General features: G+C 44.1%; 1 protein-coding gene across 1 annotated transcript; it reads left to right on the forward strand.

Moving 5' to 3' along the window:
- Positions 1–2327: 2327 nt before the first annotated feature.
- penka (proenkephalin a) lies at positions 2328–5769 on the forward strand. The gene is made up of 3 exons (XM_079569040.1): positions 2328–2545; positions 3657–3803; positions 5081–5769. Exons 2-3 carry the CDS (start codon positions 3657–3659, stop codon positions 5639–5641), a joined length of 708 nt encoding a protein of 235 aa, XP_079425166.1. The 5' UTR covers positions 2328–2545; the 3' UTR covers positions 5642–5769.
- Positions 5770–16225: the final 10456 nt, after the last annotated feature.

Here is a 16225-nt window from a genome sequence, read left to right on the forward strand (position 1 = left end):
GCACGCAAGCACATTGGTTTGACCGCTATTATTATAATTTATTAATCTTTTTATTGGCGTTGCACTGGTCTGAAGCACCAGAGAGGCATGTGTGCACCTGCAAACTGTCAGGTTTACTGTTAACGTGGCTGTACTAACCTGGCTAACGCCAGACTGCTGTGTGCGCTCCAATCATTTCGAACCGCACTTGTGATTTTAGTCTGGCGTTAGCTATAAAAATATATCACTACAATTTGCTTTTTAATTCAGGAACCATCAGCGTTTTTTTTTCTTTTTTAAAAGGGAAACAATTTGTGTTTCAATACGAGACGCGCAGATGTGTAAATTTTGCGACAATTACACATTTCTGCAGGCGAGACACAAATGATCAATGTAACTCGTAAATCCAAGCACGTGAAATACAAATACACAAAAATAATGATTCAAAGTTACACATTTCTCACTAGATGTTTGATTATATGTGCAATTAAGTGGCTAAATTAGCTATAATATTGCATTATGTCCCCCAAAAAGTCTAAAAGTCCGCCATTTTTTATTTCCAAACGACGGAAGTAGTTGTTAGTCACGTGACCCCAATACAAATTGATGGAGGAGTTAATTGCGACTATTCCACAAATGAAAAGCTTAAAGTGTGAGATAGTTCACATTTTGGTGTGTGGACCACTGTCACATTGTCACAGTCTCGTGTGAGACTGGGTTGCCTGATGACACCAGGCCAATAGATGCACTTTTTAACTGCATTTTAGAATCAAATCCTGGATGGCAGAAAACTTTCTCCAGCTTAACCAGGACAAAACTGAAATGTTAATCATCGGCCCAGAGAGAGAGACTTTTACCCAAACTACAGTCACTGTCTGTTAATCCTTCCTCACAGGTGAAGAACCTGGGTGTGATTTTTTTACTCTGAGCTGACTTATATTCCACACATTAAGAATATCACAAAGATAGGTTTTTACCATCTAAAGAACATAGCCAGGGTCCGCCCCATTCTCTCTCGGGCCAACACGGAGACGCTCATGCATGCTTTTTTCACCAGTCGTATCGACTACTGTAATGCCCTGCTTTCTGGTCTTCCCAAAAAGAGGATCTCAGGTTTACAACTTTTACAAAATTCAGCAGCTCGTGTCCTGACGAAGACCAGGAGGCGGGACCACATTACACCGGTTTTAGAATCGCTGCATTGGCCCCGTGTGTATCAGGATCGATTTTAAAGTTCTTTTAATGGTTTTTAAATGTCTTTATGGTCTTGGTCCTTCTTATCTATCATAACTGCTTTTACCTTATGAACCTTCACGGCCCCTTCGCTCCTCCGGCAGGGGTCTCCTAGTTATTCCTAAAGTCAACAAAAAGACTCATGGTGAGGCGTCTTTCCAATATTATGGCCCTCGCCTCTGGAGCCACCTGAGGAGGAGCTCAGGGCTGCAGAGAACGAGAATGTTTTTAAGAGCAGCTCAAGACCCACCTTTTTAGCTTAGCTTTTAACTGACCAATCTATTTATTTCATCCTAATATATAAAATATATATATGGGAGGTTGTGCCAGGCGTATTGTTTTAAATGTTGCAATCTGTAAAGCCCTTTGTGATACCTTTCGGTGGTCTGAGGGGCTGATGGCGCAGACTGGTTGCCTCGCTTCCGTCAGTCTACCCCAGGGCAGCTGTGGCTACAATAGTGGCTTGCCACCACCAAGCATGGAGTGAATGAATAATGCAATGTAAAGTGTCTTTGAGTGTATAGAAAAGTGCTATATAAAACCAATGTATTATTTTTATTATTATTATTTAAGATAAATATTGACAGAAATGTACCCTGGAAAAGGCTCAAGGTCCATTGAAAAGTGACCCAAAAGACCCGACCCACCAGTTGAGAACCAAATTTGACTCCATTCGCCTGCTTAATTTTTCCAAATTTTAAGAACTGATAAATGCACTGATTTTTTTGCATTTGAGGCAAAGGACACAAGTTCATTTTGTATAAAATGTACAATTTAGTTTCCCAGCAGTCCGGATAGAAGAGGCCTATGTTGTGACCCATTTCTTACAGTGTGTGTGATTTGGGACCATGATGGTAAAGTGTTCCTTGAGGTGGTCTCCCTCATCAGATCATGACTGTTGTAAATCGTTCTTTGTTTAAACAGAGTGAAGGAACACGCTCGTCATCCTTTGACAGAACCAGTAATGACGGTGTTTCTCATGATGGAAGTGGTCGTGCGCCGTTAGCCCCCGGTGCGAGGGGGAGGGGGGCGGCGGGGGCGGCCGTCACGCTCGCGCCACCTCTCTTTTCTAAACAGCCCTGACGTCACCTCTCCAAAGTCCTTAAAAGTGGTCCGCGCGCTCCTCGGCTCGTACAACGGGCTGGCGTTCAGTAAACCCACCACCCCGCCGTCAAGGAAGAGCCAACCCACCGCCCACTGCGCCCGCGCTGCCCGAGGAGAGCGCCAGCTCCGGAGCGACACACCGTGAGGCTCTTCACCCGTGCGTAAAGTCTCTCCAACCGGACAATACGGACTCCACCGGGCTCGAGGCGCAGCAAGTACGATCTTAGAGGTGAGCTTGGGACTCATGCCAAAACTCTTTCTTTCTGCGTTAATCCTGGTGCGCTGTAGAGAGGGGGAAAGTCAAAGAAAAGTGGCTCAGGCTTTGGGAGAAATGTGAAATAATGATGTTTGTATTAAGACGTTAATCCTTTGTTAAAACACACACACAGATGCGTTAGTGTGATTTTTGATGCAGAGATTCTTCATTTAATTCATTGACACTGAAGTGTTTTTTTTACAACATAAATATGGCTTGTCAGATGTGGCACCCACCTGCGGCTGTGCACCCTGACCCTAACCTGTTCTAATCTAACTTTGAATCTATATCACATCATATTGTGTTTAACTGGATACTAGAGAAAACACTTCCATTTATCAAATGCGTTATGTTGTTTTTTTCCTGATTTGTTGGGCGCGGTTTCCTTCTTTATGTTCCGTGATTCTCCAATAAAAGGCCATTATTGTGATGAACAAAGACAAGCACAAAAGAGCCTCTGATGAGCGTCGTGTGTGACAGACGGGATTCTGACAGAGCAAAGTCGACATGAAAATAACAGACTGCGCTCCAGCCAGCAGCTCCACAATACACGCCATACACGCCACATACACCACACACGCAATACATGCCATACACGCCACACACACCACATACACAATACACGCAGTACACGCAATACACGCCACACGCCATACACACTACATACACCACATACACCACACACGCAATACACACCACATACACCACGTACACCACACACGCCATACACGCCACACGCCATACACACCACATACACCACACACGCCGTACATGCCATACACACCATACAACCAACAACAGGCCAGAAAGCATCTTTCATGTTGAGCATTCTTTTGCTTTTTTTGCTTTTTTCTTTCAAATCACTGTGGTAAAGTATTTTGCAGACTTATACAACTGGCCAATTATTGTTATATTCATTTTTTTTTCCTGGACATTTTGCCCATTTTCCATGTTTGGTCTAGGAATCAAACTCAGGACCCTCACTGAGCAGACGATGCTCTGAACGGTCGCAGGGGGGCTGCGCGGCTTCTGGAAACCACATTCGTATCATTTCTTAATGATGTCTGTGTTTGTCCCGGTGCAGATGGCCCTGGTCCAGAGCAGAGCCGTGTGGACGCTGGTGCTCCTCTCCGGCCTGTCCCTGCTCACCTCCTCCTCCGCTGACTGTGGCCCGGAGTGCGCCCGCTGTGTCTACGGTCTCCTGGGGCAGCAGTCGGCCCTGCCCCCTCTGGTGAGTCCCACACCGCCGCAGCCAGTCCCCGTCAGAGCTCCTCCTGCTCTGAACACACCGGGCAACTATGGGACGTAGGAGGGGTTAGAGCCACTATGATATTTCAATCAAATCCAAGATAATAAGTCAGTTTCCTCTTTTGTGCATCTGTACAAATGCAGACAGCCTTGGGTGAGCTAAACCGTGTGTATTTGACATCGTCAGGGCGCTCACGTCACACATTGTCCATGTGACGCACACATTTCACCTTTTAAAAGTAAAGAATGTATGTGTTTGTCGACTTATGCCCTTAAGGACCTATGCCAGACAATGAAAGAGGAAACCACTCAATTAAAATGTTGGTTGAGGTACAAAGTCATCCCCGATCTTCCTCACATATTTGTAGCATCCCAGTTCTTCACAGGAACATGTTTATAGGCACATTTCACGGTCACTTACACAAAAATGCAAGAAAACTAGTTCATAAAATTCATGAAACACCGGGGTAGGCACCATCAGATCAAATACCTGTTAAAGTTCTTTAAAAATGCAGAAATACTGTCAGTATTTCTTACATTTCCTAGCAGAACATCCCACTACGTCATACATAATGTAAACCTCTTCAACACAGCCATTTGCTGCAGCGCCGTCGAACATGCTCTGCCTTTCATCAACCTTTTACTCAAAACAAAGTTCATGACAAGGGTCAGTTAATCCAATCTACTGCCTTTGGAAAAGGCACCATGAAATTGTCCATTAGTTTGACATTATATTCGTGTATAGAGACGCCTTTGAGTCTCTTTCAGGGAAACTAAAGTCTTGATGTCTGTGTAGTTCAAATGAGTGCTCCCTGTGAGTATCATGACAGCAAACGCATTGTTGCCATCTGCACTTTATTGTCCATTACGCACAGTCTTAACAAGAGCACGTCTCCACAGTGACATTACTAAAGTTCAGTCTTGTCTGCAGCTGTGAGCCAACTATTACCAAAGCTCATTAGAGTGAATGGGGTGTCACAGGCGCCACTTAATGCACCTGTTACATTTGGACGGGTTTACAATACGGCAAACCTCACCCTGGGAACACTCTGGGTTAGGCCCAACTCCAGTGCAGTCGAAGTACAGTGGTTAGTGCTTCTTTTTTATAGCTCATTTCAAGTCATTCCCACCAGTGCCATGGGAGGGCGCTGCTCTTCTGACGTTCGTCCTCATGTGTGTCTGTCCAGGTCAGACCATGTGCAGGCTCAGTGATCTGATCCGTAGGTAAGGGTCAGTGTGTTGAAATGTGTCTGTGTGCAGGCCTGCTCCCTGGAGTGCGGTGGCGCGCTGGACGCTCAGACTCTGCGTTCGTGTGGGGAAACACTGATGGAGAATGACAGCCAGCTCCCCCTAGAGGACAGCCCACCAGAGGAGACCTCAGACCCTAAAGACGAAGAAGACACACCCGAGCACCTCTTAGCCAAGAAATACGGCGGCTTCATGAAGCGCTACGGTGGCTTCATGGCACGGCGTTCTCCCTCCGCACCAGAAGGGGGCGCAGAGGAGACCGCGAGCACTGACGGCCAGGAAAACATCCGCAATGAAATCCTCAGAATCCTGAACGCAGCCACGGCACGTGGAGAGAGCGGCGCAGAGGCAGTCAAACGCTACGGCGGCTTCATGCGGAGGGGCGGGGCCGACACACAGGGCGACGCCCTGGAGGCCCTTCTGGGGCGGGGCCTGGAGAAGCGCTATGGCGGCTTCATGCGGCGCGTGGGCCGGCCTGAATGGCTGGTGGACGGCGGCAAGAGCGGAGTGTTCAAGCGCGCCTGGGAGAGCGGCAGCCCACTACACAAGCGCTACGGCGGCTTCATGGACTAAAACAACCTCTTCCACTCACACACACGAGCCGGGGCCGCTGCCGCCAAACCTCTCCCCAGTCTAACACCGTCACTACAGTCACTGCCTGAGCCTCGTCCGGTCTGCTAAACATTACTGACATGAACTTTAATACTCATCATCAAAGATGGGCTGTTTCATTTCCTGTCTAAACTTGGTCCTGTAGGTCAGCACTGTAGAGTTAACTATCTTACAAAGTCCAAAGGCAGCGGATAACCAGCAGAGGGCAGCAGATAGTTTGACTTGTGTTTCCTCTGACTACCTTCTTCTGCTGAAGTATTTACTGAATCATGTTCTGACCTAAACTGCATTTAGCACAACACCATTGATCTGTTGGTAAGTAAAAATGGCGGCTCGCATACTGTTTTTAGCACTAGGATTCCCTCCTCATGACTGCTGGGTCAATCCATTCAAACACAGAATTATCTGAAGTTATGAAACATGAAATATTACTGCTGAAGTGATTTCCCCTAAAGTCATGCACTGAGCTGTTTACAGTGTGTTAGCCTTGAGCTTGAATGTAACCCAACAGTTGCTAAAACAGTGTCTGGATCTCTGGATTCAGGGTCCTGTGAGTGTTCTCGTCACACACATGTTCACGTCCTGCTTCATGTGCTGCTAACCGGCTGAAGGTGCGTTGGTGGCAGCGGCCGCTCCTCTGTCCACACTCTGCCGTGTGCTTTGTTCTCGTGCCTCTCATCACTCCAAGTGGTCGGAAACACTATTACTCACCACGTGTCCACATAACAAATCATATTTTGGCTAATGTTTTTGCTCTGTTATCATTTTTCATTGTGATATTATTTAATAAAATGTTCTGTTGATTGAGAGGATATCCATGTTGTCTTGTTTGAAACATTAGCCTTTATTCTACTGTACATGAGTGTGTACATTTAACCAGGTGAATGCAGGTCTCGTTCACACTTTTAACGTCAAGTACCACCTCCTGAAATATCAGCACCAGCAGGCTTAGATCAAGACCCTTTCAGGAGCAAGCTGAGTCTAAAAAGGGTTCGAAATGTGAATTTATTGGACTAAACAACAATAGATGTAAATAAGGTGACCACCTGTCCCTCCTTTTCGTCACACCTCACAGCCATTTAGATCTTTGTCCCCTGTCCCACCTATTTAGATAATGTCCCACTTTTTCAATCAAGTTAGACTTAAATGAGAATGACACATTATCTATCAGTGCTTCCCATGATTTTGAAGTCATTAAAGGAATTGTTTTTCTGGATACTTTTACTGCAAAGTGCCCATAATGGTCCTGATGAAAGTAAACAAGAGGTGCTACATGAAACGAGGAAGGGACAAACGAGGAGGTATCCGGGGAAGACTCATAGCCAAGCCACACATGCCTCTATCCCTACTATTGTTCTGGCTAATGTACGTTCACTGGAGAATAAAACAGATTAACTGCTAAGCTCTCCCCAGAAGAAGGTGGAAGACAGTTGTGACGCGGAGGGAGCTGCGCAGGAGGTAGAGGAACGAGCTGACCAGTGCAGGACACCACGCTCTGAAACAGGGACGGTGCACCGTTTCAGAGGATCAGAGGAGACAGAGGGCAGCCAGCTGAGTCATGTGGTTCAGTCGCAATAGTTTATTTTACATGGATGGGAGAGAGAGTGAATGGTTGGTGGTGGAGGGAGGGGCTGATGGCGCAGACTGGTTGCCTCGGTTCTGTCAGTCTACCCGAGGGCAGCTGTGGCTACAATAGTAGCTTACCACCACCAAGTATGGTGTGAATAACTAATGCACAAAATTGTAAAGCAACGTTGAGAGGTTGACAGGTTAAAATCACATCAGTCTCATTATAGTGGATTGGGCTAAAGCTCCTGGACTCAGAAGTGGAGCGATGACATCATCACTTAACAAACGTATGGAAAGGTTTTGACATTTTTGGGGATTTTAAAATATAATTCAAAAGAAAACGAGTAATGAGAATGAAGCAGGACATTTCATCTGTCGACCCACACAGCCATAAGTCAGTTACTTAAAAGATGACCTTTAAAAGTTCATGCGTGAAATAAAAAGTGTTTTTATAAGATCAAACTCCTGTCAGTGCAGGACGTTCCTCTGGTGCAGCAGTGTGCACCATGTGGAGACGCCTGAGCTCCGCCTGTAGAGATCACGTCCATCATCAGCTCCGCTCTTCGCCCTTTGTTCACTTCAGGATGCTCGGCTTCTTCCTCTGCTCTTCAGCCAGAGCTCTATTGGCGGAGTCGGACTGGATGGATTCTTTTGCTTTGAACAGGGCAAGAAATATTTATTTATACAAAAGAGGCAAGTCAACATTAATTATACCATTTCATACACGAGGCAACTCAATGTGCCAGAGAAAAGCAAACCTGCTACATTCAAAATATATAGTATGATATTCATTTTGTACAAAGATAATGTACAATGCAGAGCAGACCTAAGTCCATTGATCTTAGCGTCTTCTATGGTTTATATTTTACAAACATTTCATTTTACTCTCCCATTCACTCATTCTGTGACTTATGCACCAGATACATCATCAATCCGATATATGGATTTTGGAGGATCGGTGTTATACGTCCAGTCCTGGACATAACGCTGAGTCCTCGAGCCTCAACGGATACAAAACGCTGAGGCTATATAACGAAAGAAGACCTCATAAATGAGCTTCTCCTGTATCATAAGCGTTTTATTCTGGATATATTTTTTTAACTGATAGAATGCCGTCTTCGACACAGATTCGATTTGGATATTGAATGTCAGATCGGGCTCTTTCGGACACGGTCTTTAGTTTTTATTAAAGACGCTGCCTCAAGATGTTTACACGCAAACATCATTACACTGGATCGTTCTTACCTTGGTTTGATTGAACTTCTCTGCTGAATCATTATGTTGGATCTGATTCTAAAGCACCCAGTTTAAGCTTCACATGCACACCCTCCTATAATTGCTTTCCGTCCTCATCATCATATAAAAATCCTATAACATTCCCATTATTATATTATTTTTATGGAGAGGCAGGAATCAATAGTGTCCGACATTTCAGAGCTCCAGCAGTTTGATTGGATATGGTTCATAAAGTTCAAATGGACTTTCTCTCCTACATGTTTCCTGCTTAGTTGATCAAATACCACACGTTTATTATAATAAAGATGCGTAAGGACTTTACGACTGTGAATGAGACGGTGGTTCCCGGAGCAAAGACGCGAGTCGTGACTGAGCTGGGTTAGACAAAAAAAGAGAGACTTTTTTTGTCTGTGTCTGAGTCTGTGTTTCTGATGGGCTGTGGGAGTGAGTTCCAGAGGGTGGGGGCGGCAATGGCAAAGTCTCGGTCCCCCAAAGTCCGGAGTTGAGTGCGGGTGATGGGAGTGAGGCGGTCGGAGGCGGTCAGAGGCGGTCGGAGGCGGTCGGAGGCGGTCGGAGGCGGTCGGAGGCGGTCGGAGGCGGTCGGAGGCGGTCTGAGGCGGTCGGAGTCGGCTGGGTTGGTGTTGTTGCAGGACTTGCACTTTGCACTTTGCTACTCCACACATATCGGAGTAACTTTGGCCACTTCTTTTTCTACTGCCGCAGCGCTCCGATCTGTATTTGGATTGTGTCAAGTCACAGATCAAACACTGAATTGACCTCTGCATTTTCAAAGTCACACTTTTTTTTATAGTTTGGCAGGGTCTTATACACCGGAGCGATTAATACGTGATTGTTTTTCCTTTTTTTATTCAAATATATAATTTCACATGCCGCTAGAGGGCACTGCAGGCTAATCAAGCTGCAAAAAGAAAGTTTGGAGTGAGTGAGACGCGGAGGTTACTCTTAGAAGAAAAAAGAACAAAGCTAATCACGGGCTAAAAGCTCGAGCCACAGCCAGAGGAACGAGTTTGCAAATGAGAGCTTGAAAAACATGCTGCCGGGAGAGGCTTGTCAACGGTGCAGTGGTATGTTCCTTATGCTTTAGTTATCTGAACTGTTTATGTGACGTTATCATACCAGACACCTATTCAGTTTGTTGTTTAATGTGCTACGTTTGCAAACCGTCCGCTTATTCAGCCTGTTGTTTTATCTCTTTAGGCATTTTATGGCTAGTGCGTCTTATACTCCGGAGCGACTTATATATGTCGTTTTCTTCTACATTAGGCATATTGTGGCTGGAGCAACTTATAGTCCGGAAAATACATTTTGCCGAACGATGTGATATCGATACCTTTTATTCCAATATGGCTACTATTTTAATGACATCATGCATACTAATGAAAGCGCGGCGAGCTGTACATGTGCTAACAAGTGAGAACGGCCACAGGTTGGGATAAACGTCTGTGAACCATCAGTGTTTTCCTGACAGGGGAATCACAGTCTATAGAGGGCAGGGGTATAGGCAAGTTTGCTTGGTGGAGGGACGATATTGTAAAAAGACCAAGGGCTGAACCTGAAACTTTTAGCCAAAAGTAAAGCACCATTTCCTACAATTGCCAGTGCTATGCATAATATATGACCTAATTTGGTGTTCTGTTTGGAAAGTTTTAAGTAATTGACAGTGTTTCTCACATGTTTACAGTACCCCCTGCCTTAACCAAATACACTGTGTTCCAAATGATTATGCAAATGACATTTTTGTCTGATTTTCTAAACTGTCAACTCAAATGAGAGTCAGCATAATTTTCAAGTCTTAACTGGTTGAGGATCATTTAAATGTGGTTGAAAAAATCTCCCAGTGATAACTTTTTCAAAAATAAACAGTAAAAAAAAATTCAAATGTTCCAAATTATTATGCAACTCATCGTTTCAATACATTTTAAAGCTTGTAATTAACTGAAAATGGTCATTTGTTGAATTTGTAGCATTAGGAGGTCATATTTACTGAAATCAAAAGCTATTTCAATCAACAAGCAGCCTCAAAATTCTTAAATCCATTAAACTTGTGAGTTTTATGACAGTTTCTACTTGAATTTCTTTGCAGGATGTTAGAATAGCCTCCCAGAGCTGCTGTTTGGATGAAAACTGCCTCCCACCCCAGATTTTTTTTTGGTTGAGGCTCCAAAGGTTCTCAATAGGGCTGAGGTCAGGGGAGGAGGGGGTCCACATCATGAGTTTCTCTCCTTTTATGCCCATAGCAGCCAGTGATGCAGAGGTATTCTTTACAGCAGGACATGGTGCGTTGTCATAATGAAGATGATTTTGTTAGGGAAAACACGGCTCTTCTTTTTGTACCATAGAAGAAAATGGTCAGTCAGAAACTCCACATATTTTTCAAAGGTCATTTTCACACCTTCAGGGACCCTAAAGGGGCCGACCAGCTCTCTCCCCATGATTCTGGCCCAAAACATGACTCCGCCCCCTCCTTACTGACGTCACAGCCTTGTTGGGACATTGTGGTCATTCACCAACTATCCACTACTCCATTGATTTGACCATCCAGGGTTTCACGGCCTCATCAGTGAACAAGACTGTTTGAAAATGAGTCCTCATGTATTTCTGAGCCACTGCAGCCGTTTCTGTTCATCAGCTTCAATGAACCATTTAGGGGAGGCCGGATAGAAGGTTTTTGCACAACTGCCTACACCTGTTCGGGAGACTCCAGAGGCACCAGCCGCTTCAAATACCTGTATGCTGCTTTGTAGCCGCTGTTCTATTCATCTGATGTATTTGTATTTGGCAGAAACTGTCCTCATTGTGCCTTTATCTGCACAAACCCGAGTGTGCTCTGAATTAGTCACAAATCTCTTAATAATACAATGATTAAGCTTAATCTTTCAAGAAATATCGAAGGTTTTCATACCTAGACCAAGGCGTTCAACTATTTCACACTTTTCATCAGCAGAGAGATCCTTTTTCTTTCCCATATTGCTTGAAAATGATGATCTGCTTAATAATGTGGAACATCCTTTTGCAGTAGTTTTTCCCTTAACTGGACTTAACCTGAAAACTAATCATCCCAGGTCTCTGAGATTAATGTCAGTGATTCAAAGAGCCCTGAGACACAATACCATCCATGAGTTTCATCAATTTTTCTTTTTTTACCTTCTTGACACAAAAATACAATTTGCATAATAATTTGGAACGGAGTGTACACAAAAAACCAAAAAGTTACAAAAACAAAACAAAAAAGTGAATCAAAAATCGTAGATCAGTTTTGTCAGTTTAGCTTTTAAATGAGGCGTTACACCTATTAGATTAGGGCAAAGCAGAACTGGAGAAAATGTGCTTGTTTAGGTTAAACTCTAAAACGATTAAAGCACCTCTGATTTCTATAATAATAATTCTCAAAATCATCTTGAGGGCCAAAGGTTCTATGCTGGAGGGCCGGATTTGGCCTCCGGGCCTGACGTTGCCTACCCCTTATATAGGGGTAGGTATTGATGCTAATGTGGCTAGTGCTAACGTCCGCTCACTAATGCTAATGTGGCTAGTGCTAACGTCCGCTCACTAATGCTAATGTGGCTAGTGCTAACCTCCGCTCACTAATGCTAATGTGGCTAGTGCTAACATACGCTCACTAATGCTAATGTGGCTAGTGCTAACCTCCACTCACTAATGCTAATGTGGCTAGTGCTAACGTCCGCTCACTAATGCTAATGTGGCTAGTGCTAACCTCCGCTCACTAATGCTAATGTGGCTAGTGCTAACATACGCTCACTAATGCTAATGTGGCTAGTGCTAACATACGCTCACTAATGCTAATGTGGCTAGCGCTAACCTCCGCTCACTAATGCTAATGTGGCTAGTGCTAACATACGCTCACTAATGCTAATGTGGCTAGCGCTAACCTCCGCTCACTAATGCTAATGTGGCTAGTGCTAACCTCCACTCACTAATGCTAATGTGGCTAGTGCTAACCTCCACTCACTAATGCTAATGTGGCTAGTGCTAACCTCCGCTCACTGAGGCGGCACCTGCTGAAACATCATCATTGTTGGTGAAGACTTACCTCTGCAGTGCAAACATGTCGCCTTTAGCAGAGTCGCGTCCAACAGCAGTAACCCAATAGAACTGGGAAGGCCTTCAAACGTCTTAAATAGGTCTTAAAGCTCGTGTCAGTCACAGTGAGAGTTATGATGCTGCATTTGCAGCCACTGCTGTGGGGTTTAAAATACTTCATGTTTATGTCCCAGCGAGCTGTCTTTCTCTCTTGTTTGTTCATGCACATCTGGACTCAACGTTGACCAAGCGCGTATAATGTAAGTGAGGAATTAAGAGCCAATAGTAGAGGGCAGCAATGTTAAAGGAATAGGCCACCGTTTTTACATACTAAAATATGTTCTTACCTCACTTTAGTCGAGTTAATATATCCCCGTCTGGTCTTTGTCCGTGCGCTCTGTCAGGCAAACGGAGCACATACGCAGCCTCTCCCACATGTCACATAGCTCCGAAAAAGCTCACGATAGAAGCTACCAAGCTCTTCCACGTGTTCCCTATTTAAATAAAGTTACTTGAAGTTTTTTCATGCGAAGTATATTTACACAGAAATGTAACGTGTCGATTTTATAAGCAAATAAAAAGGGGGACTATATTGTGAGGCGTAATGATACGAGGAGCAAAACGTCCGCGCAGTAACTCCTAAAGGTTATTGACGGAAGTGAGCGGGGGAAGTCTTTAGGAGTTACTGCGCGGACGCTGTGCTCCTGTATCATTACGCCTCACAATATAGTCCCCCTTTTTATTTGCTTATAAAATCGACATGCTACATTTCTGTGTAAATATACTTCGCATGAAAACACTTCACGTAACTTTATTTAAATAGGGAACACGTGGAAGAGCTTGGTAGCTTCTATCGTGAGCTTTTTCGGAGCTATGTGACATACCGCCATACCGCCTTTGCTATGCCCAATCCCGTCAGATCTTGGAAGCTAAGCAGGGAAGGGCCTGGTCGGTACTTGGATGGGAGACCGTTTGGTAACACCAGGAAGCCTGGGGTGAATGTGGTGTGTGAGTGAGTGGTTGGTGGTGGTCGGAGGGGCCGATGGCGCAGACTGGTTGCCTCGCTTCCGTCAGTTTACCCCAGGGCAGCTGTGGCTACAACAGTAGCTTATCACCACCGAGTATGGAGTGAATGAATAATGACGACAATGTAGCGCTTTGAGAAACTTGTTAATACAGGCTTGTAAAGCGCATTACAAGTGTAAGGCATTATTATTATGTGGGAGAGGCTGCGTATGTGCTCCGTTTGCCTGGCAGAGCGCACGGACAAAGACCAGACGGGGATATATTAACACGTCTAAAGTGAGGTAAGAGCATATCTTAGTATGTAAAAATGGTGGTCTATTCCCTTAAGCATTTGGGCCAAACACTGTCACAGTTTAAAAATGTTCAAACTAAGTATTTTCCTCCCCCTACATGTTCCAGCCATGTCCTGATGTGTAGAATGAGCTCAGACCTGCTCACCACAACTGCCTCTGAAATCCTGCACTGTCACTCAGAAAATTGTTAATGCAGGTCCGAAGTGCCATCATGCACAAGCTTAATATAGAAGCTGCAGTTACAAGTATGACCTGAGGTGGCAGTAGTGAGCATAAAATGACCAACTTGCCTATAGTCTTTTTAATGATACATAAGTCATCAGTGAGTCAGGTATTAGTTAGTCACTTTTTATGCTAGAGAAGGGGAACAGTGTACATGAAAACCAGTCGTATAGAAAGTAGCCATGTTAAAAAAGGTTAGAATTTGCTTTAAAATCATGATATGTCATTTTGTTACTTGCTGTACAATATCGTGAGCCATGTATCGTGAATCGTAACGGATCGTGAATCACTCAGAGGTTCCTAGTTGTGATAAATGACCTCCAAACTGGGTTAAATAACACACCATAGGTTTGTTAGCATGCCGTTAGTTAAAAACAAAGGCTAGTTTTTATTTAAAGACAGATGATTCCCACAGCACCCTGTAGAGGGCGCTACAAGAACATCAACAATATTCAAACTGGCACCGTTCTTCAATATTGTAGGTATTGATTAGAATTGTAATGGTAATTTTTGGTTTATTCTGACTAAATGTTTTGAGATTTTTGAATGATTGAAGCTCTTTGAATATCTGCTTTTCTGTAGACCGTCAGCTCCCCGGTGTAAAACTCACTTGAATAGTTACCACAGGCTTTGTCCCGATGATGATTAGAAAAACACCTTATGCACTCTCACAGGCCAGCGTCTGCTGTGAAGAATCAATACTGTCCACTCTCACAGTCCGGCCGCGGGCATCCCACGGCTGTACCGACTCAGCCGTCATGGTCTTTCCCTTAAATGATTGCATCCCTGGGGCACACTAATTCTGAGCTTACAATGGAATATCTGGAAACTCCATCTACCAGAAAAAGTCGACATGAGCGTCATGAGGTTGTTAAAGAGGCTGTTTGTCTTGACTTCATTAAAGCTCACGTTTTACAAACATAAAAGCTCTGGACAAGAAACAATTTCTCATGCCCCTTCATCTGAATCCTTCAAAGATTGGAACAGCTTTGTCGCCATCTACAGGACAAATGATTCTGTGCAGATTTCCTCTGCTGGGGAATCCTTTGTCTGTATCAGAGTATCAGAGAAATACAGTGGGTTGCATCCGCTTCTTTAACTTTTCGACATTTTGCCACACTATGGCCCACAAACATACATATATTTAATTTACATTTTATGTGAAAGACACACACTAAGTGACACACAATCGTGAAGTGAAATGAAATTGATACATGATTTTTAACTTTTTATAAATAAAAAGCTGAAAAGTCTATTAACCTTTCCTTTTAGTGCAAACAATTGCCTTCAGAAGTTTCCTGATGATTTCTGAATGATCACATGTTGACCTAATGACTAAATTGGTGTTTTCAGGGTGATGTGCAATGTTACTTTTACGCCAAACATAGCGTTTTGCGTTCAGGCCAAAAAGTTTATTTTGGTCTCATCTGACCAAAGCACCTTCTTGACATGTTGCTGTGTCCCCCATGTGGCTTCTGGCAAACACAAAACGGGACTTCTCATGGTTTCTTTTTAAAAATGCCACTCTTCCTTAAAGGCCAGATTTATGCAGTGTTCGACTAGTAGTTGTTCCATGGACAGTTTCCCCCACCTGAGCTGTAGCTCTCTGCAGTTCATCCAGGGTCATCATAGGCTTCTTAGCTGTGGTCAGTGCTGTCCTTGTTCGGTCAGTAAGTTTAGGAGGACGGCCGGGTCTTGGTAGGTTTACTGTGATGTCAGACTCTTTCCATTCCTGGATGGTTTATTTAACTGTACTTTGAGAAATGTTCAAAGTAACTTTTTTCAGTAACTTTATCCTGGACTTGTCTGGTGTTGTTGGACTTCATGATGCTTCTGCTCCACAATAGCAGACCTCTGGATCCATCACAGAGCAGCTGTATTTGAACTGACATTAGATTACACACAGGTCGACTGTCTACACAAATTAAAAATAAAGTCAGTTTAAAACTATAACTAACTAATCGTAAAGCCGAGTACATTTTGTAAAAGTAGCTCAGATGGTGGCACTATTTTAACATTTGTAAGTAAGTAATTAAGTAAGTGCTTTATTGTCATTGTACAAGCGTACCACTGTGGAGGACGGGGAAAGGCCGGCTGCCCTCAGTCTCCTCTGAAATGGTGCACCACCTCCTGGGTT

Source organism: Gobius niger, assembly GCF_951799975.1.
Source record: "Gobius niger genome assembly, chromosome: 13".
NCBI classification, from domain to species: domain Eukaryota; kingdom Metazoa; phylum Chordata; class Actinopteri; order Gobiiformes; family Gobiidae; genus Gobius; species Gobius niger.

What these genes read in the sequence shown, in the direction of transcription:
- penka (XM_079569040.1), top strand. Translation starts at nt 3,657, where the DNA reads ATGGCCCTGGTCCAGAGCAGAGCCGTGTGGACGCTGGTGCTCCTCTCC. An exon ending in AGTCGGCCCTGCCCCCTCTG is followed by an intron (nt 3,804 to 5,080) that starts GTGAGTCCCACA and finishes GTCTGTGTGCAG; the next exon opens with GCCTGCTCCCTGGAGTGCGG.